Source organism: Neolamprologus multifasciatus, chromosome 3, assembly GCF_963576455.1.
Source record: "Neolamprologus multifasciatus chromosome 3, fNeoMul1.2, whole genome shotgun sequence".
Lineage (NCBI taxonomy): Eukaryota > Metazoa > Chordata > Actinopteri > Cichliformes > Cichlidae > Neolamprologus > Neolamprologus multifasciatus.
Genome location: NC_140441.1, coordinates 45388104 through 45410327, shown reverse-complemented (window position 1 = coordinate 45410327; position 22224 = coordinate 45388104). Strand labels below are relative to the sequence as shown.

At 41.6% G+C, this 22224-nt stretch overlaps 1 protein-coding gene across 10 annotated transcripts in view; it reads right to left on the bottom strand.

The window, feature by feature from the left end:
- LOC146523552 (protein NLRC3-like) overlaps positions 1-22224 on the bottom strand; it is a 102147-nt gene that overhangs the window by 63535 nt on the left and 16388 nt on the right. For 5 of the 10 annotated variants that reach the window (XM_085151106.1, XM_085151110.1, XM_085151141.1 and 2 more), the window contains 3 exons: positions 21106-21279; positions 18572-18745; positions 17299-17896 (listed from right to left, as the gene is read on the bottom strand). In XM_085151106.1, the coding sequence (XP_085007232.1) occupies positions 17878-17896; positions 18572-18745; positions 21106-21279 (367 nt within the window). In that variant the 3' untranslated portion in view covers positions 17299-17877. Of the gene's footprint in view, positions 1-17298; positions 17897-18571; positions 18746-21105; positions 21280-22224 lie in introns of those variants that run through there. The other 5 variants (XM_085151123.1, XM_085151159.1, XM_085151149.1 and 2 more) reach the window with 3 other exon arrangements.

Genomic DNA, 22224 nt, shown 5'->3' with positions numbered 1-22224 from the left:
CCTCCATCGTCCCGATACCCAAAAACTCCAACCCATCTAGCCTCAAAGACTACCGCCCAGTAGCCCTCACCCCCTCTGCCCCCCACCCTGGACCCCCACCAATTCGCATACCACCAGAACACTGCACTCTGTCCTCTCACACCTGGACAACAACAACACCTACGCCAGAATACTGTTTATAGACTTCAGTTCAGCATTCAATACAATCCGACCCTCACAACTCATCAGGAAACTGACAGACCTGGGCATCAGTTCCCTCATCTGCAAATGGTTACTGGACTTCCTGACCAACTGCCCCTCAACATGTCCGGCTGGATAACCACTGCTCATCTACAATCACAATGAACACCGGTGTACCACAAGGCTGTGTGATGAGCCCTTTCCTCTACTCCCTCTTCACCCACGACTGCAGACCTGCTGATGGTTCCAACACCATCATTAAGTTTGCAGATGACACCACGGTGATTGGCCTCATCAGTGACAATGATGATTTTGGAGGAAAGATGGTTGCATCATAGAGGAGTAAACAGAATGCTGATGAGGGGTCTTGAATGAGTGAGCTGATTGTTGAGTTTCTGGTGTGTGAAGAAGTTTTAACATGGCACACATTTGGTTACATGAGAAGAAATTCATTATGTGATGAGACAACAGGGTTATGTTGTGTGGTGTGAGGTGTGTGGCTGAGTGGATGAATGTTTGAGATTAATCTGGCTGATGATTTGTCTTTTGTTACAAAGTTGAACCTGCCAGTTGGGTTTGGTATGATTTCCCCTCCTGGGATGAAGAACACATGTCGTGACTTAACAAGGCCTTTCTTTCTTTTTTCCTTTTTATTTTGTTACTTTCATAGTGCACTGGAAGTTTGTTGCTAAATCTCTTTCATTTAAAGCACATCTGAACATTTGAACAGGAAGAACTACACAACATGTTGTCGGGAATGGTTGCAAAGTGAGTTTCTCCAAAATTAAAATGGGTTCAGGAGAAAGCCACTTATTGGGACAATTAGGAAGCGAGTCCCTGTCTAAACGGATTCAGCGGTAATCCAGTCTAAATTCTTTTTCTTTATTTGAAATGGCGTCATATTGCTGAGGGTGGAAACGAAATGCGACGATAGATTCCACTATCAGCACTGAATGAATAAATTAATAAAAAATGAGTGAAAAAAATGGGGAACTGACTGGACTGCTGAAAGCTGACAAGAGTTGACTGACTTGACTGACTTAACACCACTATGCAAAGGTTAACCCCGACCCAGATGTGACAAAGGGGTGGATGTATCTCTGTGTGTGTCTTTTGTTTCAGGAGCAGGAGGAGATCAGAGGAGGAAACTTTGGGTCACATGACTGTGTGAACTCTGCAAATTTAAGCTTTTAGCTGTAAATTTTCTGGGTGAATTTACCAGCAGTGTGTTATTCATGATCCTGTATTACTCACAATGCAGACGTCACTGTGAGAAAGTGTGTATACATCTGCGCAGCGCTAACATTTACATTACTTTTCTACAGCAGAGGGTTAATCATGTGATTTGATCATGTGATTTATAGCAGGACACAACTTAATAATGTTTTTCTACCACAGGATTACTGAGTTTTTGTGTGAAGGAAACTGCGTTTACAGGCTGTATGTTGGTGATGAAATTACACTGTGAGAAATGTGAATATTACAGTGGAAATGTGAATACAGTGTGAGAGACATACTGTGTTGAAACCAGTGTAACGTCTTTTACAGCAGAGTGTTAACTTTATGACCTTTTACAGCACCTCTGGAATCTGGTGACCCAGGCCTGACCTAGGATGCTAATCCTTTCTCGTTTGGCTGTCAGCGAAGGCGGTCGCACTTTTCTCCTCTCCTCCTTACCCTTATCTTCCCTGCTTAGCCTCTGTGTCCTTGTCTGTCTCATGTGCATTACTTTTTCCCTGGAACAGTCTCTCACTGTCGTTCTCTAAAACCTAAAAGAGAATTATGGATTTGATCAACTGGTCTCTGAATGCTATTGACACCCTCTTCTCAACGAGAAGTCTGGGCTTGGGAGAGCCCGAGTGCCCTGGAGGGACTTTCCCTGCCGGATACACGATGGACGGGTGGCAGAAATGGAGAGTCATGTGCCTGGCGGGACTGTCGATCGAGGACGCTGAAGATATCTACCTATTCGGAACCATGATAACAGGGTTCTTGCTGATCGGAGCTGGCATGGCCCTGACTTATCGGAGAATTGAGAGAGCGGAACCGGCTGTTCAAACCCCCCCCAAGGCTGCCCGCTGGAATCGAAGCGACGGGACGAGTCGCGACCTCTCACAACGAACGCAGCATGGTTAACACCTTGGAGACGCTTACAGCTGCTGTGAAGGCTCAAAACAACACCATTGAGCGTATGGTGGGATACATCAGAGAGGGCCCTGCTCAAAATGACAACCTTGAGCGAAAGTTGGATCACATCACAGAACGGATCACTGCAGTTGTGAGGTCTCAGAATCAAAAGAATGATAACACCACGGATCAGAAGTTTGATACCATCATGGGGAGGCTCGCGGCTCTCCAACGGGAGATCGAGAGACCAGCATCAGAGTGTTAAAGATCAGCTTTGAAAATTCTCGTGAGCTGCTCGTATGGAAAGAAAATCAACAAAATCAACAAATTCGGGATCAAAATGCAGACACCACCACGGCGCCAGATGCACAGGCCCAAGGCTGAAGCCGGACAAACACTCCCTGATAACGACTGTGTGATGACTATTCTCCCCATCCCCTGCAAGGCCACCTGGATTGGCTGGAGGACTGTTTACCTAGCCTGATAGGGCGAAGGACACTGTCTCAGCTGAACTATGGACACGCACACACACACACTTACACTGATAAGCACTCACTCATCTCCCCTTCCTTTTCCAACGCCTTCGATGCTTGTTACCTCCTGGGAACACGAGGCGGGTCTGGGCCCGCGCTGGCGAGTCGGCGCAGTGGCAGGATGTCTGCTGTGTTGCCTGGGATTACTCCTCATCCCCTACCCAACCCTGTGGCTTGTTATGTCTTCATAATGTTGTGCTGTGAACATTCATGTGCTTTTTTTGTGCAGAGGAGTTTTTTTTTGTTTCCTGTTCTCGTGCTGTCCTACCATGGAAGCACAGCATGAGTAGAGGTCTCTTTTTTTCCTCTTGTACCTTCCCATTGTGTGTACATTTCAGTGTTTTTTTCCGTAACTGCCGATCTCCGACTTGTAACCCCCATGTAATGTCTGTGTTATGTGTGTAAGGTCGGGGGGGGGGGGGGGGGGGGGGTGTCTCATTTTACTGCGGGGCAACCTGTATGTGACAAATAAATTCTGATTCTGATTCTAATGTTTCTGCTTGTAAAGAATTCAGCACAGACAGAAAAGTGACAACTGAGCAGATGTGCAGGGTTATAGAATAGATAAAATGGGGCTCATTATCTGACCACTATTGAGTTCATAGTGATGAAATAAGTGAGTGACAAACTTAAGAAAAGTCACTGATTACAATGTGGGATGAAGTTGAGATGATCGATGATTTGGAGCAAATTATGGCAAAAAAGCAGAGGTTTAATGATAAACCTGCAATGATACTTGTCTCTGTGATTTTTCAGAGAGAATGTGCAACATTCTTGTGTATGTCTCATTGTGTGGAGTTGACACATGGCGAGAGCCGTGTGGCAAAAGAGGAGTGTCAATTTTTAACTTGCAGGTGTCGTGACGTGCCCTGAGAAGGAGTGACTGAAGGAGATCGTCCACAAGATGGAAGCTGAGGCCTGGAGAGAGGCTTCAGGAGGATCATAGAGGAGCAGAGATCACCTTCAGCACAGCAAACATCCCACAGTGAGCTGTGCTACTGAGCTTCCAGAAGATTGTCGAGAGGAGACTTTGAACAGCAAACAACCAGAAGGAGTGAAAGAGATTCAACGTTGACGTTGAGGATGACAACTAGGGTGTACGATGTGCTCTGCCCTAATTCTTCAGCGGCGTTGGAACAGAAGCAGAAGGATGAAGGGAGCGCGCCAACCTCTAATCGACGGTGCAGAGAGGAAGTTTAGCAATGGAATTGTGATTCTGTGAACAGCACAGACGCCAGGTGACTGGGAAATAGCTGAGAGCACTTTTCCAGAGGATGAAGATCGCCTAAAGTGTGTCACTTTGCCATGCAGACTTGATACTGCAGAGGGGCTTTTGTTTACATTTGCATCATGTGTTACACTTTTTTAATCGTTAATTTTAAATTGAAACTAACATTTAAAAACATTTGGTACAATGTGGAAAGAGGAAGAGTATTTCCACCAGGAGCAGAAACGTCTGACTCAGCATGACGATGTTGTTGGTGGATACTGAAGAGCTCAGCCTGTCAAGACAGGATTAGGTTATCATTTTTTAAAATGTTTATTCAATTATATTCTGAGCGACAGTTATCTGGTATAATTTTTGGAAGTCTATTAAAATAAAACTAAAATCAGATGTGTGGTCTTTTGGTTGTTCTTGTTTTGTTCAATAAGCAGATGTTGGTGTTTCAGCAATGCAGTAACTTAAGTTTAAAAGGCTTGTTAGAAACTATGAAACACATCATACAGACTTGTGGACATTAGAAGACAACTAATAATCATCATGAATAAGACTAAAGGCAGGAAGGTGTTCTTTATAACTAATAATATTAATAGTGGTTGGCACCTCCAAATTTATATCATAGTCTGTCTGCAGCTGAGACAATACAAACTCAAACTGTGGGGAGAAGATTATATCACTTCAGTTTAAATTGACCTGGAAGCGCCACATTTTCACAGACTTCTTTATTTACAGCATTTTTTACGTGCTGTATAGATTATACAGTTAGGTCCATAAATATCTGGACAGAGAGAACTTAATTTCTAATTTTGGTTCTGTACATACACTAAAATCAATTTTAAATGAAACAACTCAGATGTGTTTGAAGTGCAGACTTTCAGCTTTAATTCAGGGGGTTGAACAAAGAGATTGCAGAAAAATGTGAGGAACCAAAACATGTTTAACACAATCCCTTCATTTCAGGGAAAATGTAGAGGAAAAATTAGAAAAATTAAATAACTTAATTAAATTAATTAAATAATAAGATTGTCAGCTGATAACCAGCTTCATGCAACCGCTTATCCTGGTCCCAGTGTTAGGATCAGTGAATCCAGTTAACAGAAAGATATCCTGGATATACTTGACTGACTTTTTAGACTCAAGATTAATAATCATAATAAAAATTATAGTCTAACATCCAGAAATCTGCACGATGTGTTTCATTATATCTAACAAGCCTTGTACAGTTAAAGCTAACAGTTACTACATGACTGAAACACGAACATTATCTCTTTTATTAAAACATGCATATTAGGGCTGGTATCGTCACTCATTTCTAGAATCGATTCGATTCCATTCAATTTGATTCAATTTGAATCGGGAAAATTTTGCCTCAGACAGTCAGAAATATTATAATTCAGGTCATGCATCAGTACATTTCTATATTTTTATATCTATAAAAAGAAATCTGACACTTGCCATACTTTGTCAAAGGTGTGAGCATCACAGCAGATGCCTTTGTGTCAAAGTAGCTGAGGATAAAACACAGAAAAAACATGAAGGTTTTCCTGGCCTGGGATTTTACACAAATATTCTGCAGTAGATCAAAAACGAAAGAAAACCATTAATGAACATATGAAGATTACCTGATGCTGCTGACGTGAAACAGAGCAAAGTTGCAGAGGTTTTATTACAGACACAGCTGAGCATTTTGCAATTTTGCATCATTTTAAAAAGTTTAAATTTGTTCAGTATTGAACGGCAGAAATTAGGCTTTGTTTTCGGAAGTAAGTAAAAGAAAAGAAAAACAGCGTCCGACAGGCTGTAAGAACGGTAGACTTGTGCATAACAAGCAAGCGAATAATGCAGAAAACAGATTTTTAGACGGGAATCTGTTCTTGAAGTACAGAGAGAGAGAGAGAGAGAGAGAGAGAGCTGTGCATGAAGTGTGATTTTATCGTGGTGGCAGCAAAACAATCAGAGGGAATTCATGACGAGGTTTATGTGAAGCGTAGTTTGGATCTTCTTTTGCTGCTGGTTTACTCAATATTGTTTGGAGAGAGATAAAAACCTGCAGCTTCAGAATCAGCGCAAAAAGGCCGTAAACACAAAGCGCCGAAACATCAGAATCAGCGAGCTGTCGGCTTTCAGCTCGTGTCCGTGCAGTCAGGTGAGAAAGTCACATCTCACTGATTCTGATGCGTCAGCGGCTCCGCGCTTTGTGTTTACGTCTTTGTGCAGAATCCGTGTTCCTGCTCTCATTGACTGTTTTAGCTGTTTGGTGGTTGTTGAAATTTTGGGAGGTTTAACCTGAGATTCTGGCGTTTTGGCCAAAATAAATTTATATTAAAAAATCGATTCAGGATTTGAATGAATCGATATCACGTTATCCAAGCCAGAAGCGATTTTAATCGATAAATCGATAATCAAAACCCACCCCTGATGCATATACACGGGTCACACTGCTTATTGAAACCCCCCAAAGATCAGATCTGAATCAGACAGGTTTTTGTTTTTTGTTTTCAAAGTTTAGACTTTGCTTCTATTAGACTTTTTATCAGTAACACGTGCTTACTTTTTGCAGGAATAGTTGAAACAAACATAAATAAATAACTCAAGAGGTGATAGTCAGCAGGGGGTTTACAAGTTGTGTGCCGCGTTGTCGGTGGTATAAGCTCGACCACTTGCAAGGTGAGCTGGCTGACATCACTGAATTCATCAGAGATGATTAGGTTCATTTTGACAAAGTGAGCACATATTTAACCTCCTAGGACCTGGCGTCCTCATATGTGGACATCACATTTTGGGTTGTTTAGACCAAAATACTACATTTTGCTCTACAAGGGCCTGATATCCACTTACGATGATGTTATACTGCCACTGTGCTATCAAAATTTTAGACCAGTATCCTCATATGTGGCTCTCATTTTTCTCAGAAACAAAAATTTGGTAAAAAAATTTTTTTAAATCTGGTAATTCCTTGTTTTTACATTCATCAGGTCCCAATCAGCCCAAATATCAAAGAGAAATTAAAAATGAATGCCACGGAGGAGTTCGGGTCTTAGGAGGTTAAAGATTATGCCACTACATTCTTGTCTAGAAGATATTAAAGTTTATTTGGTGACACACAAAAAAGGGTAAAGTTTAAGTATAGTTTGGGTCCACACATGTCCAAACCCTGGTGTGTGGGCCTACTTAGTTTTGAGAAATTGTCATGGGGCCGGGGTCTGGGTGACCCAGGGCCTGTAAGAAGTTATGGACATGTGTGTTTTTGGTGCTGCTGTCTCCTGTTTCCATGTTTGTGTATCTAGGTGTGTGTGTGTGTGTGTCAGCCAGGAGCCTGGCCACACCTGCAGCTGATCAAGCCTCGTCAGAGGACCTACTCAGGAGTGTGGTGAAGCTCTCTCCGATGCTGGATCATTGCGTAACTTCACGTTAGTCTCTTGGCGAGTTGGTTAAGGTTAGTCTGCCACATTGTGGCGTTGCTGACGGCTGCCTCTTTGTTATTCCCCAGGAGGAGTGTGGAGACGAGAGGGCAGCGAGCACGGGGTGCTCAGACACTGAGGAGCGGAGACAAAGAACACTAACATTGGCAAGAGGACATGTCAGAGTCGGGAACGCACTGGGGATTTATTGTTGTTTGGATTATTTTGCATCACTGTAAATAAATGCACTGACCTCATCAAAGAGTCCAGCATTTGGGTCCTCCTTCCCCTCATCATAGTCTGCCACGCAGGCCGTGACAGAAAAGCCCACTAAAAGAACGCCCACCAGACAAAGCAATGGTTTTGACTTGATCAGCATTACCCCCTGACTTTGATGGGTGAAGCTGACAAATAAAATGTATTTATGAACAGCGATGCAGGGCCAGGAGTAGCAACGTGAATTAAATAAATACATCATTAAGTAATTCATTAAATGTGTCAGTAAAATAATTAAAATAGAAAACAAACCAATAATTGATTAAATATGTAATTAACTAATTTGAATTGTATAGAAACAAATAATGACACATTTTAAATTAAATTAATGGATAATTCATTATTAATATATTTATTTAATTGATTATGTATATTTTTAAATTAATTACTGAAATAATTAATTCATTAGTGATGTATTTATTTAATACAACCATAAAATTATTGATAGTTTACGTAAAATCAATTTAAGACATCAATATTAAAGGTTAAATTATGATAATGAATACATGCAACTATAACTGATGACATAAAAATGAGGATTTCTTAAGCTAAAGCCAAAGTGCTGAACATTTGGCATGTTACTCTCAAATGTTTTCCCTAATAACAATAACTATCACTTCTACCTCTTCTTAAAGTCGATAAAGAGTTATTTTACTGATGGCATGAAGTTGGCTTTAATGTTAGCTGTAAGGTTTTGGGGTTGTATATAACATACAAACATACCTCGCTGGCTGACCCATGCTTTGAGGCAGAAATGAGCACTTTACAGATACTTTTAAGAAACAACTTTCTCTGAATTAAATTGGCTTCTCTTGCTTCAACTTGCCATGGGCGTGCATCTCCCTCAGGTGCACCACTGGAACCAACATGCAGTACAATAGTTCCCACATGAGAATTTTCACAATAAATGACCTAATGGCATATGAAATATGCATAGTGGAAAACAAAATACATTAACTGAAAGTAAGGCAGTAAAACTCCCACCAAATCACAAAACTATTGTGATTTCTACTTAAACACATTATAATAGGAACATGTTTACATTTTAGCATTTATTCTGCTTCTAGCAATAACACAGTTTTGTGTACTGGCCTATCAAGGTACACTGGTTTGACAGTCCTTTTCCCATCCTTATCCAAGGTTGAATCACTGAGCAAAAGCTTAACCTTTCTAATTCTTCCAATTCTAATTCTTGCCAATTTCCACTTGTTCCTTGGAGAATTGTCCTCTTGGAGAATAACAATGTCATTCACCTTTGCATTCCTTTTATCTCTTTGCCAGATTTGTCTCTGTTGAAGATTGAGAAGGTATTCCGTTTTCCACCTTGTCCAGAATTCATTGGCCAAAAACTGAACTTGGCGCCATCTCCTTCTTAGGTACAGGTCCTGGCTCACAAATTCACCAGGAGGAGGTAGAATAACACTGGACTTCATCATGAGAATATGATTCGGTGTAAGAGGCTCTAAATTTGGATCATTTAGGTTCTCTACTGTTAATGGCCTGCTATTCACAATAGCCATGACTTCATAAAGAAATGTTCTGAGTGAGGAACTGTCAAGTCTCTTAGAAGTGTGATCCAAAATAGAAGTTAAAACACTTCTAATAGTTCTAATTTGCCTCTCCCAAACACCTCCCATGTGACTTGAAGACAGGGTGTTCAGAACAAACTCACATCCATATTGTTTCAACTGTTCTTTGTCCAAATCCTTTAGTGCATTCAAAAACTCTCCCTTAGCACTGACAAAATTAGTACTTTGGTCACACCTAATTTGTCTTACTCTCCACGAATAGAAATAAAACAACGTAATGCATTCATAAAGGCATCAGTGGTAAGGTCATCCAACATTTCAATATGTATTGCCCTAGAACACATACATGTAAAAAGAAGACCATACCTTTTAAGTTCTTTTCGACCCTCTTTTACATAAAAAGGTCCAAAACAGTCAATGCCACAGTAGGAGAATGGGGGTGTTGCTTCCATTCTATCCTCTGGTAGATCGGACATCCGTTGATCTTGAGTATGTCTCCTGTACTTTCTGCAGGTTGTGCACTTGTAGATGTGAGAAGCAACTGCATTGCTGCATCCTGTGATCCATAGTCCATTGGAGCGCAGCTCATTGACAGTTATTCCTCTTCCTTGATGCTGCACCTTTTCGTGGTAGTGTTTAATAAGTAAAGACGACACATGACTTGACTTGGGAATAATGGCAGGATGTTTGATATATGGGTGCAGAGTTGCTCTTGTTAAACGTCCTCCCACCCTGAGCACTCCCTGCTCATCAACAAATGGACTTAGGCTGTACAGCTTGTGTGTCTTATCCTTCAGTTGAATGTCCTTTCCTCTAGTTAAGTCCTTGATTTCTTTGCTGAATGTGTTTTCTTGTGCAAGTTTTATTATGAACAGTTCTGCCTTTTGTCTGTCCTCAACACTTGTGTTTTCACCTTTTGTTTGGGTGAGTCCTTTAAAATCCTTCACAAATTTCTGTAGACAAGCAATAGCTTTAACCGCTCTTCTCCAGTCTGAGAATTTGGTGAGATGGTCTAGTATTGTTCTCCGTTCTTCTACTTTGGTGTTGAACATATGTACTGTTTTTAGCTCTGGATCATTGGGCTTGACTTCCGTAAACTTGCCATTTTCAACGGGTAGCTCGCTTTGCCACAAAAACTCTGGACCTTTAAACCAGTTAGAGTTGAGTAGCTGTTGGACAGTGAGCCCTCTTGATGCATGGTCTGCGAGATTACTTTCAGATGGTACATGATGCCACTGTCATGGGTCTGTGAGTGACGGTATCCTTTGAATCCTATTTGCCACAAACACGTGAAATCTCTTTGCATCATTATTCACGTATCCCAACACTACCTTGGAATCTGTCCAGAAGTGTTCTTCAAGATCACTTATCTCCAGTTCATTTCTTAACATTGCACTTGTTCTTGCTGCAACAACTGCAGCCATTAATTCAAGTCTAGGGACAGTAGTGACCTTGGTTGGGGCTACACGTGCCTTTCCCAGGACTAGGGCACAATGAACATCACCCTTTGATGTTACTGTTCTTAAATAACTACACTCTCCGTAGCCTGTCACACTAGCGTCTGAAAAATGGTGTAATTCACACTGTGCAATGTCTGTGTTTGCAGGTAAGACATGTCTTTGAACTTTCACCTTTGACAGGTTTTGAAGATCTAGGAGCCAGGATTCCCACTGTGTGCTGAGATCATCTGAGAGAGGCTCGTCCCATCCAACTTTCTCTTGACATAGCTGTTGCAGGATTTGCTTTGCTCTTAGGATGAACGGTGCCACAAATCCCAGTGGGTCATACACTGATGCTATTGTGCACAGGATTCCTCTTCTTGTCATTGGGTGCTCTTTTACAGTTATTCTGAACTTTAACTCATCAGCAGAAACGCACCACTGAACACCAAGAGCCCTTTCCATTAATGGCTCTCCAAGTGCCAAATCGAAATCCTTAATACTTTCGGCACACTCTTCTCTCGGCAATGACTTTATCACATTTTCACTGTTTGATACGAACTTGTGTAATCTTAGTTTACCTGTGCTACACAGTTCTCTTGCCTCTTTGACTAGTTTTATGGCTTCTGCTTCTGACATAACACTAACAAGTTCATCATCTACATAAAAGTTCCTTTGAATGAACCTTACAGTGTTTGGAGTGAACTTTCCCTCACCTTGCGTGGCTAGATGTTTTAACCCAAAGTTGGCACAGCCAGGAGAAGAAGCAGCACCAAAGAGATGAACCTTCATTCGAAAGACTGAGGGTGGAACGCTTAGGTCACCATGCTCCCACCATAGGAAGCGTAAGTAGTCCTGGTCTTGAGGTGTCACATGGAACTGGTGAAACATGCGTTCCACATCGCACATTACAGCAACAGAGCCCTTCCTGAACCTACAGAGCACTCCCACCAAAGTGTTTGTGAGGTCAGGCCCTGTAAGCAGGTGCGTGTTCAGTGAGGTGTCTTGATATTGTGCAGAGCAGTCAAAGACTACACGTATCTTGCCGGGCTTCTGAGGGTGGTATACCCCATGGTGGGGGATATACCAAACAGGGGTATTACAGAGTTCTTTCTCCGGGACTTTCTCTGCGTCACCACATGCTATCATGTTCGCCATAAAATTTGCATAGTCTGTGTAGTACCTTTGGTCCCTTTTGAATCTGCGTTCGAGACTACTTAAACGTTGCATTGCACCTGGCATGTTATTGGGAAGATTTGGTCTGTCACTTTTGAAAGGCAGTGGCATTTCATAGTGTCCATCTAGCCTTTGCTTTATTCCTTCTTGTAGCTTTGTAATAAAGCGAACATCTTCTTGCGAAATGCTTGTCTCTTCCACTGCACTCTCTGTAAAGTCTGATTCAAGTGCTTTGATTACATCTGGAAATGTTACTTCCTTTACTTGTGTCTTGCAGGTGTAATGAACCTTATTCTTTAGTTTTGTGGGTGACTCAGTCTCTGGTATAACTTGTTTTACAATGATGCGGTGACTTACTCCAATTACATCATTACCCGTATCACATGAATCACAGTAGCTGATGATGCTCCAACCCAAATCTGTTCTCTGAGTGTACGGCTGGTTTTCTTCACCACATACGACTTCTCTGGGGATTAAGGCTTGTGTGCAGTTGTACCCTAACAGGAGTCCTATTTCACAGTCCAAAGGGGGGGCAATATGTTCAGCGAGATGCTCCAAATGTGACCATGCCCTTGCAGTGTCTGGAGTAGGAATATGACTACGATTAGCGGGTATAAAGTCCCGTGTGTAAACAACTGGTACAGTGAGTTTCTTCTTGGAAAACAGTCCTCTTATTTGCAGAGCTTCAAGTTTTGTGCATGGTACAGTGGTTTTCTTGGATGACATTATAGATAGATTGAGCTTAACTTGAGTTTTGGTTGTGTCCAAGTTGTTTGCTACTTCATTAAGAATAAATGAAGAATCACTCTGTGTGTCCAGCAGAGCGTAGATCAATACTTCTTTACTGGGCTCATTTTGTGTGGATACGTAGACTGGGACTATTGCAGATGTCTGTGTGTTTTTACTTTCATGAGTCACTCTATTAGATGTGGTCTCATTGACTGTGTCTTGTGACTGTGTTACCTGATGCTGGGTTTCCTTCAGTTCACTTACTTGTTGCTCTTTAGGTGGTTCTTTCTTTGTCTCTTGTCTTTGTCTTTCTTCATGCAGGCATGTAGGATGCCGTTTTGAGCATGTGTTGCATGTCATCTTGTTGCTGCAGTTCTTGGAGAGATGGCCACTATTTAAACAGCCAAAACATAATTTTTCACCTTGAATGAATTTGACTCTCTCAGCGACAGGTTTCTCAGTGAACTTACGACACTTGTGTAAGCCGTGTCCTGCTCTTTTACAAAACACACAAGAGACCATGCTTCTTTCAGTCGAGTTAGTTGTGAAGATTTTCACTGTATCTTGTCTCTTAGGAATGGATGTAGGTTGAGGTTTTGTCTTTGGTTGGTTAAAGTCACTTTGTCTTATGGCTTGGTATGATGTAATGGGATTACATGCGATACTTGCCTCCATTGACAGGAATGTTACAAAGTAACTGAAACGTGGGAATCTTTTGTGCTCCAGCTGGTACTCTGTAGCCTTTTGGTTCCAATCTGGTAGTTTAGCAGCAAGTCTTTGATTCTCAATGCCATCATTGAGAATGTTCAGATTCTCATTATTAGTCATTGCAGATTGGCAGCTTTGTAAAAAGTCCACAAACGTTCTTAGCTCTTAGCACTATTCTTTCCTGTCACCTTTGGCCAGGTATGTAACTTGTCTCTAAAGGCCTTAGCAATGACAAAAGGCTCTCCATAATGTTCATTGAGCATATTCCATGCTGCCTCATATGAGTCTTCAGAGCCAATCAGAAAATAGCCATCTAAGGCTTCCTTAACACAGCCACCAACATACTTCTGTAGAAAAAATATCTTTTCGGCAGTGGGAATGTTCTTTCTCTCTATTAGAGTCTGAAAGGATGCCTTCCGATGCTTGAACTTAAGTGGATCCCCACTAAATACTGAGGGCTCTGGAATAGGCAGTCTATTAGCTGACATAGCTTCTGCCAAAACCTTTACAAGCTCACCTGTGCTCTCATAAGTGACATTTAACTCTCTTCGTGGTTGTAAGGGTTGATTAGCAGTATTCTTGGACTCTGTTACCTGTAAGTTTGCAGGGTTTAGAGCATAGGTGTCAAACTCTGGCCCACGGGCCAAATTTGGCCCGCAGCCTAATTACATTTGGCCCGCAAAGCCATACCAAATTACTATTAGAGCTGGCCTACTGGTATTATACAGCTAATATATATATTGTTTAGTATTAAGCTTTGCTTGTTCCATATTCGGTTTTTCAGCAAAACGTGTTTGAGCCCATAAGAAAAGATTCATTCTTATATCTGGAGGAATAAATATATTTCAATAAATGTTAACGTTTGCCCGCGACTTTGTTCCAGTTTTGAATTTTGGCCCACTGTGTATTTGAGTTTGACACCCCTTGTTTAGAGTGACTCTTTCTTGCTTTACTGAAACGTAGTCTTCGTCATAAACTTGTAGTTTTGCCTGTGCTGCATTGAGTCCTTTCAGATTTTCCAATCTTTCAATTTCTCTTCTTAAGTCCTCAACTGACCTTCTCCTTGCAGCACTTTCCTCTTGTTGTCTCTTTATCACGGCCGCTTTCGCCTTTTCTCTTTGTAACTTGCGCTCAGTTTCCTCCTTTTCCTCTAGGAGACATTGTGACATTGCAGCAACTGCTTGTTCTGCGGATATGCGTTTGTCTTCTTCTTCAAGCATTTGCATTCTTTCTCTGTATTCTTGTTCTGTCATTATCTGAAGCACAGCCTTTGTGGCTTCATACTCTGCTGCAGCTTCTTGTCTTTTGGAGGAGGAACCATTAGAAAGAACTGTATTGGCTTTAAATGGACTATGAACTGAGACACTAACAGAGCTAGAGGATGTAAATATAGAGCCTGCATCAGGCCATACAATCTCCTCTTGAGTTTCTCCTTTAATGTGACATTTGATCTTCTGCAAAACTACTGTAGTCACTGATGTGCATTTGTCTAGCTTGGAACGCATATCATGAGGTGGTCCATCCATTGCTCTGTATTCATCATAAATATCATTAAGCTCGGCTGCTTCTCTTTGTACAACGTTCATGTGACCTTCAAGAATGTCAGGTGGATCTCCTTTTATAACAGATTTTTTTGCCACTTTGATTAATGGTTTCCATCTGTCATAAATACTGTCAAAGTGACGTTGCAGACCTTGTAACCTTTCTTTATGGAATTCTTTTCCTTTTTCTGTGAGCATGCGAGGCCTATCACTTCTACGTCGCTCTATTTGCACTATTTGCTCTAAAGAGCTTTCATCCACTTGCCTTGCAGCTTGTTCTGCACTGGGAGCTTCAATTTCTGTCTCATTTGTGTCTGACATTTTGATTTTATTGTAATGCACTTATTTGTTGATGCAAAATCTCCTTTTAACTTGACTTGAGTAATGAATTGTGAACTTGGGTGCATTAATTCCCTTCTTGCTAACTTGTGATGCTGTTGTTGTCAGGCTTAACACAGTTCCTTATTGTTTCTTCCTCCTTGTGTCATCTTTCCAAACATGAACTTTAATGTCTGGCTTCTAGACATCTTTATGAAGAAGCAACTGTGAACTTGTGTGTCGATTAACATTTGCAGCAGCTCGGTCCTTGGTGCATTGGCACGATGTCACCACCAGGGGGCTAGGAATCATGCAGGTCCGAGTTCGACTATCACTTCTACCTCTTCTTAAAGTCAATAAAGAGTTCTTTTACTGATGGCATGAAGTTGGCTTTAATGTTAGTTGTAAGGTCTTGGGGTTGTTACAGCTTCACCTTGATCACAAACTACGCCACCGTCGAACTAAAACATAACATAAAATTCAATGAAATAGTAAGACGAGTGAAATAAAGACATAAAATGATCTATATACAAATGATCATACAAACATACCTCGCTGGCTGACCCATGCTTTGAGGCAGAAAGGAGCACTTTACAGATACTTTTAAGAAACAACGTTCTCTGAATTAAATTGGCTTCTCTTGCTTCAACTTGCCATGGCGTGCACATGAACATGGGCGTGCATCTCCCTCAGGTGCACCAGTGGAACCAACATGCAGTACAATAGTTCCCACATGAGAATTTTCACAATAAATGACCTAATGGCATATAAAATATGCATAGTGCAAAACAAAATACATTAACTGAAAGTAAGGCAGTAAAAATAACATAATTACACTTTAGCCACAAGAGGGCAGCAGCATTAATATAAGTCACATGTATATCAAGGTACAGTAATTATATTACAGGGATTTTGACATAAACAAAACAGAAGTTGATGGCAGTGTGTTTTTCCATGACAGAATAATTACGCACACCCCACTTTGCAGTTATTTATTTGTAAAAAATGTTTGGAATCATGTATGATTTTCGTTCCACTTCTAACGTGTTCACCACTTGGGTGGTGTTGGTCTTTCACGTGAAATTCCAATAAAATTGATTCATGTTTGTGGCTGTAATGTTACAAAATGTGGGAAAGTTCAAGGGGGCCGAATACTTTTGCAAGCCACTGTAAAGTTCACTACCAGTAACATCATAGCACCCACCCAGCTGTATAGAAACTCCGTCATGCTAGCTAGTATGCAGTACGAGTTATTGTAACTGACTGTAAAAAGTCAGCACAACGAAAATAAACTCCACCACAAACTTGGTTTATATCTGACCCAGATAGACTGCAGGTCATAACTTCTTACCTAAAGTTCAGTTCACCTGACACTTGGACCGGCGGCAGCCTCGGATCTCTGCTCCTCCTGCCTCCCCTTTCCCTCATCCACCTGTTGCCTCTGTGGAAGCTCTGCCATAGGCACCACCAAACAACTGACCTATTTTTACACATCGACCAGCATCCGGCCAATCCCCCACCTTCCATTGTTTATACCGTTACAAAAAAATTTAAAAAAAACATCATTGGCCAATAAAAACGAAAAATCACCATCGGTATGTCCGATGGCCAGTCCAGCTATGGTCGTGCCAGTTAACCTTTCACGTGCCAGCTGTGACACGAGTGCCCAGGGTTGCCGACCCCTGCTCCAAAGCATCTGATTTGGATTCCTGAGATCAAATATATTTTCCTTTGGGTTTGTTTTCTTCACATTTGTGGCTTTAATGTAGTGTTACATCCTGTTGGTTTGCTTCCATCTGTATACATGTCCAGATTCACTGTTATGTTTCTATTCTTACATTGCTGTGTGATCACTGTTCCCTCTGCTGACTGATGTGACCTTTTGTATCTTACACTGATACTTGTCATATTTGTATCTGGGTCTAAAAGATAACAATAAAAAAGTTTTCCATGCTAAAACACAGCTCCACCTCCTGCAGTTCTCCCTCTGAACCACTAGATGTCTCTGTTATCTTAATGAAGACGTGCAGCACAGCAACCACAGCAACCACAGCAGCGCTCAGATCACACATGTCCTTTTATTATGTATAAAAGCATGAAACAGGTGAGACAGGTGGGATCAATATTAATTTTGTGGAAATATATGAAAAAGCAACAGAAGAGTGAAAACATTTCGTGTTTCTAGAAAGATCTTTCAGCTCATAGCTGCTCACAGACTGTATTTACAAGTGACAAACTGCAACTCTACAGTACATCTACAGTATATATCAAATTTATTCTGTATTCAAATCTATTGAGTGATGTTTGAAAGTCTTTCCAGGTGAGTTTGATCCAGGAGGATCTGAAGCCAGAGTCAGACCGAGACTGTGCAGAGACTGTAGAAGGACAGAGCAGCAGCAGAGCAGTCCAGATACACTGATGTTCCTCTGTCAGATCCAGAGGGACACACAGGGATGATGCTGGACTCTACATTGTGTCTGACAGTGGAGCTGTTCTCAGAGCAGTTCACTCTGCAGCACTGACAGTCATCTGCACTTCTTCTCATTCCTCTGTCAGTCACTGCTGGATGAAGCTCTCCTCTCCACCTCCCAGTAACATGGCCCAGTCAGAGCATCTTTACACACAAGCTGCTGCTGCTTCAACCTCTCTGGATCATCAGGACACAGCTCCTCCTCTCTCAGCACACACACCGTCCTGTTTATTGCCATGGTTCCCACCTGCAGAGAGAAGAAGGAAGAGCAGAAGAGATAAACGAGTGTTTCCAGAGACTCTTCATCAGCTGTCAGTCAGTGATGCAGCACATCCAGTATAAAGAGCAGCAGGGACTTCAGTGCTGGGACTGTACTAGGACTCATTGTTGCTTCACTTTTTCTAATCTTTGGATTTTTATTGAAGTTGATGAAGATGTTTTTCCCTCCTAGTTTGAGTTTGGACTTTCATTCATTAGAAGAACCTTGGTGTGTCCACTCAGAGCTCTGTAGGAACCCCAACAACAAGCCCAACAATCCAGATGGACGGTTCCAGCTGTTAACTGGAGGAATTCCATCCAAACATCTGCTCTCACTAAATTCTTCCTCACCTACAGACTGTGTTCTTCACTGCTTTAAACTTGGAAATGAATGCAGTCATTGGTCTGCGTGCTGCTTTGCTCAGAGAGCTGATTGGCTTTTGACAGTGTTTGATCAGAGCGTGTCAGCCGTTACTATGGTGACCATAAAGGTCAGAAACAGGAAGTGTTTGTGTCCAATCCTGAAGCCTGTCACCATTCTCCTCTCACAGCTTCACTGAGAAGCTGCAGCTTTACAGGAAACACTGGATCTTTGTTTCATACTGACTGTGTTTAGTACAATACTGCTGACAGCACCACCCACTCACTCCATCACTCTACTTACACCAGAGTCTCCAGTCTGTAGTCTGGACTCTGCTGAAGATCAGACAGCTGCTTCACATCTGGATGCTTCAGGTTGTTTCCTGACAGGAACAGCTGTCTCAGATGGGAGGGGTTGGACTTCAGTGCTGCTGCCAGATAATCACAGCTGATCTCTGACAAATCACAGAGACTCAATCTGTATAAAGAATGAAAGATGTAAGTTTATTAGATAAAGTGTGAGGTTGAAATCATTCAGTGTTTCATCATCTGTTCATAGCTGAAGATGGTTCAGAATGTAGAAGTTTAGAAAATGGAAACTCCAAACAGCTGAAGCCAACAGGAAGTAGCTTCAAATAGGAAACTGTGCAGAGTTTCAGACTATATGTCCTGATGCAGCCAGTTGGATTTTGGAGATTTGAATCTCTGTTCTGTGACTAAGTCCTTGAATCATTTCTTCCAGTTGGTCCAACAAGACAGACTAAGTATTGGACATGTGTTGTGGCTCAATTAGGGGAGCTTCTAAATGTGATCTGATGGCCCCTCTGTGTCCGTCAGGTCACAGGACTGAAGAGAGTTCAAACTGGGCACACAGTTGTTCCAGTCTGGACCAAAGACTATACTGGGACTGAGGGACTGCTTTGACTGCACCCACTGGGATTTTTAAAGGCTCGTGTTCTCACTTAGATCATTGATTTCTACTTACATTTCTTTCTGGGAAAAATGGGGATTACTTCAAAAACAGGAAGTATTTTCCCCAATAAGCAGCCCTGGATTAATAAATCACTCCAACATGTTCTCAGGCAGAAGAAGCTGTCTTGTTATGAGGGAGAGAAGAAAAAGATTGAGGCACAGAAACTGGTTGAAAGAGAGATAAAGCAGCTAAAATCAGGTGTAAAAGTAAAGCAGAGGATAAGCTGAATAAAGGACACTCAAGGCTGGCTTGGAAAGGAATGAAGTCCATGGTGAACAAGGAGCAAAGATGAATGTGATGCTGAATCAGCAGAAGACTTGGACTCATTTGATTCCAGCTTTGATATCATTGATTTTAATGAAGAGCTTTGTGATTGTAGCAAAGGGCTGGTAGCTCTGAGAGTCCCACTGATGAGGTGTTTGTGTGGAAATCTCTTAGTGGGACCAAAGAGAGAAAAAGCCCTGGTCCTGGTGCTGTGGGAGGGAAATGATTGAAGTGTGCTGTGAGGAACTGACTGGGAGATTTTCACACATTTTCCAGTCCTCCTTGGAACAACAGGAAGTTCCCAGCATATGGAAACAAAGGTTAAGTGTCCTATGGCACTCAGTGATGATGGTGCTGTGGCCCCACCACCTCCACCTCTTTGTAAAGGAACTAACTGTCATCTGAAGCTTCAAATGGAACTAAGACTTCCTCCACTAGGTGGCAGTGTCTGATGAGAAAGTGTTAGTGGAGCTGGCCTGGAGTCAGAAACAGGAAGATGCAGGATTTGGGCTGAAAGTGGGAAAAGTGGTTAGCACTAGTGCCTTAAAGCAAGAAGGTTGTAGGTTGAAGCTTGTTGGCCTTTCTGTGGAGGTTGGATGTTCTCCCACAGTCCAATGAAATGCTGCTTAGGTTCATTGGTGCTTCTAAATTTGCTGTAGGTGTGGATGTGAGAGAGTGCTTCTCTGTCTCTCTCTGTTGGCCCTGTGATGGACTGCTCACCTGTGCAGGTGGACCACGCCTCTTGCCCTATGACAGCTAGGGCACAGGCTCCAGCCCTGTGAGCCTAAGCTGAATAAACAGTTAGCAAAAATGATGATTCATAGATGGCCTGAAATTCCCCAGTTAGCAGTTTGGTAGATAGCTATGACATGCTAATCCCATCCAGCAGCTGTATTCTACCTGTAAGCTGATCCCTGCTGAGTCAAAGCACTTTTTCATATACAAATTACAACCTTTAATAGAAACCTATTGGTCAGCATCTTATTAGCCTGCTGTTAGCTTCATTCCACAGAAAACTGAGAGAAACTAACAGAGTTGATAAAGAATAAAGAGAAATGTGCTGATTTAAAGCCTTTGAAGTGCTTCAGATGATCTCTGTCCACTTCAGTCCACTTATTCATTCATGTAACCTTTCTAATGCAGCTTTGATCTTCACAGTCTGCTTTATGAAACTCATTCTAACCCTGAATGTCAGGTGTTCCTCCTTCTCTTTCCCATCATTCATGCTGGCAGTGGAGGAGATTTGGATGTTGGACTGTGTTTTGGATGATGTGTGTATGTTTGTGTTGGACTGCTGTCTGTAAAGCAAATGCACATTTTTCTTTGGATTTCAGTGTCAGAAAAACTTTTAGGTGGAATGAAGAGTTGGAGGGTTTCACAGTGAATTATCCAGTGGAGGATTTTTCTTCTTCTATGAAGGTTTGAAATGTGAACATTGTTCTGTTACAGTCAATGGACTAAACCAGAGAAGATGAAAACAGACTTTACCATGAAGATCCTCAGTGTGGATCAGTATAATATCAGCCTGATGTCTGCAGTTTAGTGTCAGCACAACTTTCACGACATATTCATCTCAGCACAACTAAAACATGCTGACTGACCCCAGAGCTTCAAGTCCACATCCTGGACTCTCCAGGAAAGCACACAGATGCTTCACTCCTGGATCCTGCAGCTTGTTCCAGCTCAGCTCCAGCCGAATCAGATGGGAGGGGTTGGACTTCAGTGCTGCTGCCAGATAATCACAGCTGATCTCTGACAAACCACAGCTCTCCAGTCTGTATAAAGAATGAAAGATGTAAGTTTATTAGACAAAGTGTGAGTTTGAAATCATTCAATGTTTCATCATCTGTTTATAGCTGAAGAAGGTTCAGAATGTAGAAGTTTAGAAAATGGAAACTCCAAACAGATGAAGCCAACAGGAAGCAGCTTCAAACAAACACAACAAGAGAAAAAACTCTGAATGTTTCACATTAAAGTCGTATATTTATCATAAAAATAGGAAAAAGACTTGAAAAAGTCGTGTTTTTCCTTGCAGGAACCACAAGGCTTCACTTTTAAAGGTAAAGTGTGAAAGAAATGGACATATTTGAAGTCTAACACCTTTTTCCAGTCACATTATTAAAGCAGACAAACTAAAAGCTCATTTTCATTACAACAAGTCATTTCTGACCTGGACTAACAACACTGGTCTCTATGTGCAGCTGGCTGTGAGACCAGTGCTCAGGGACCGTCTACAAAGTGCAACACTGAAAGAACATCACACACTAATTTGCTTCCAGCACTTTCACACAAACATCTACTGTCATTATTGTCACCAAACTCTGTGGATCCTTTATTGCAAATTCAAATGGGATTCAAATGGTCAGACAAAAGAGGGTTATGAGGAAATATGATGAAATGTTGTGTATTAGCAGCAAGTTATTGACTCATTTTCATCAGAAACCAAACAAAATGATTGACAAACATGTTTTTACAAACTCAGTGTTGGACTTGGATCAGCAGGATAAGCTGATTTTTTAAGGCATTTGAGTCTCGCTGTATGAGAGTCCAATTATTACTCAATATATATGGATGATGTTCTTTCAGTGTTGCACTTTGTAGACGCTCCCTGAGCCTCACAGCCAGCTGCACATGGACCCTTTGATATTACCCAGCATTAGAGGCGGGTGTAAAAAAATGGATTTTCCTATTTAAATGGTTTTAATTTGAATAAAGCGATG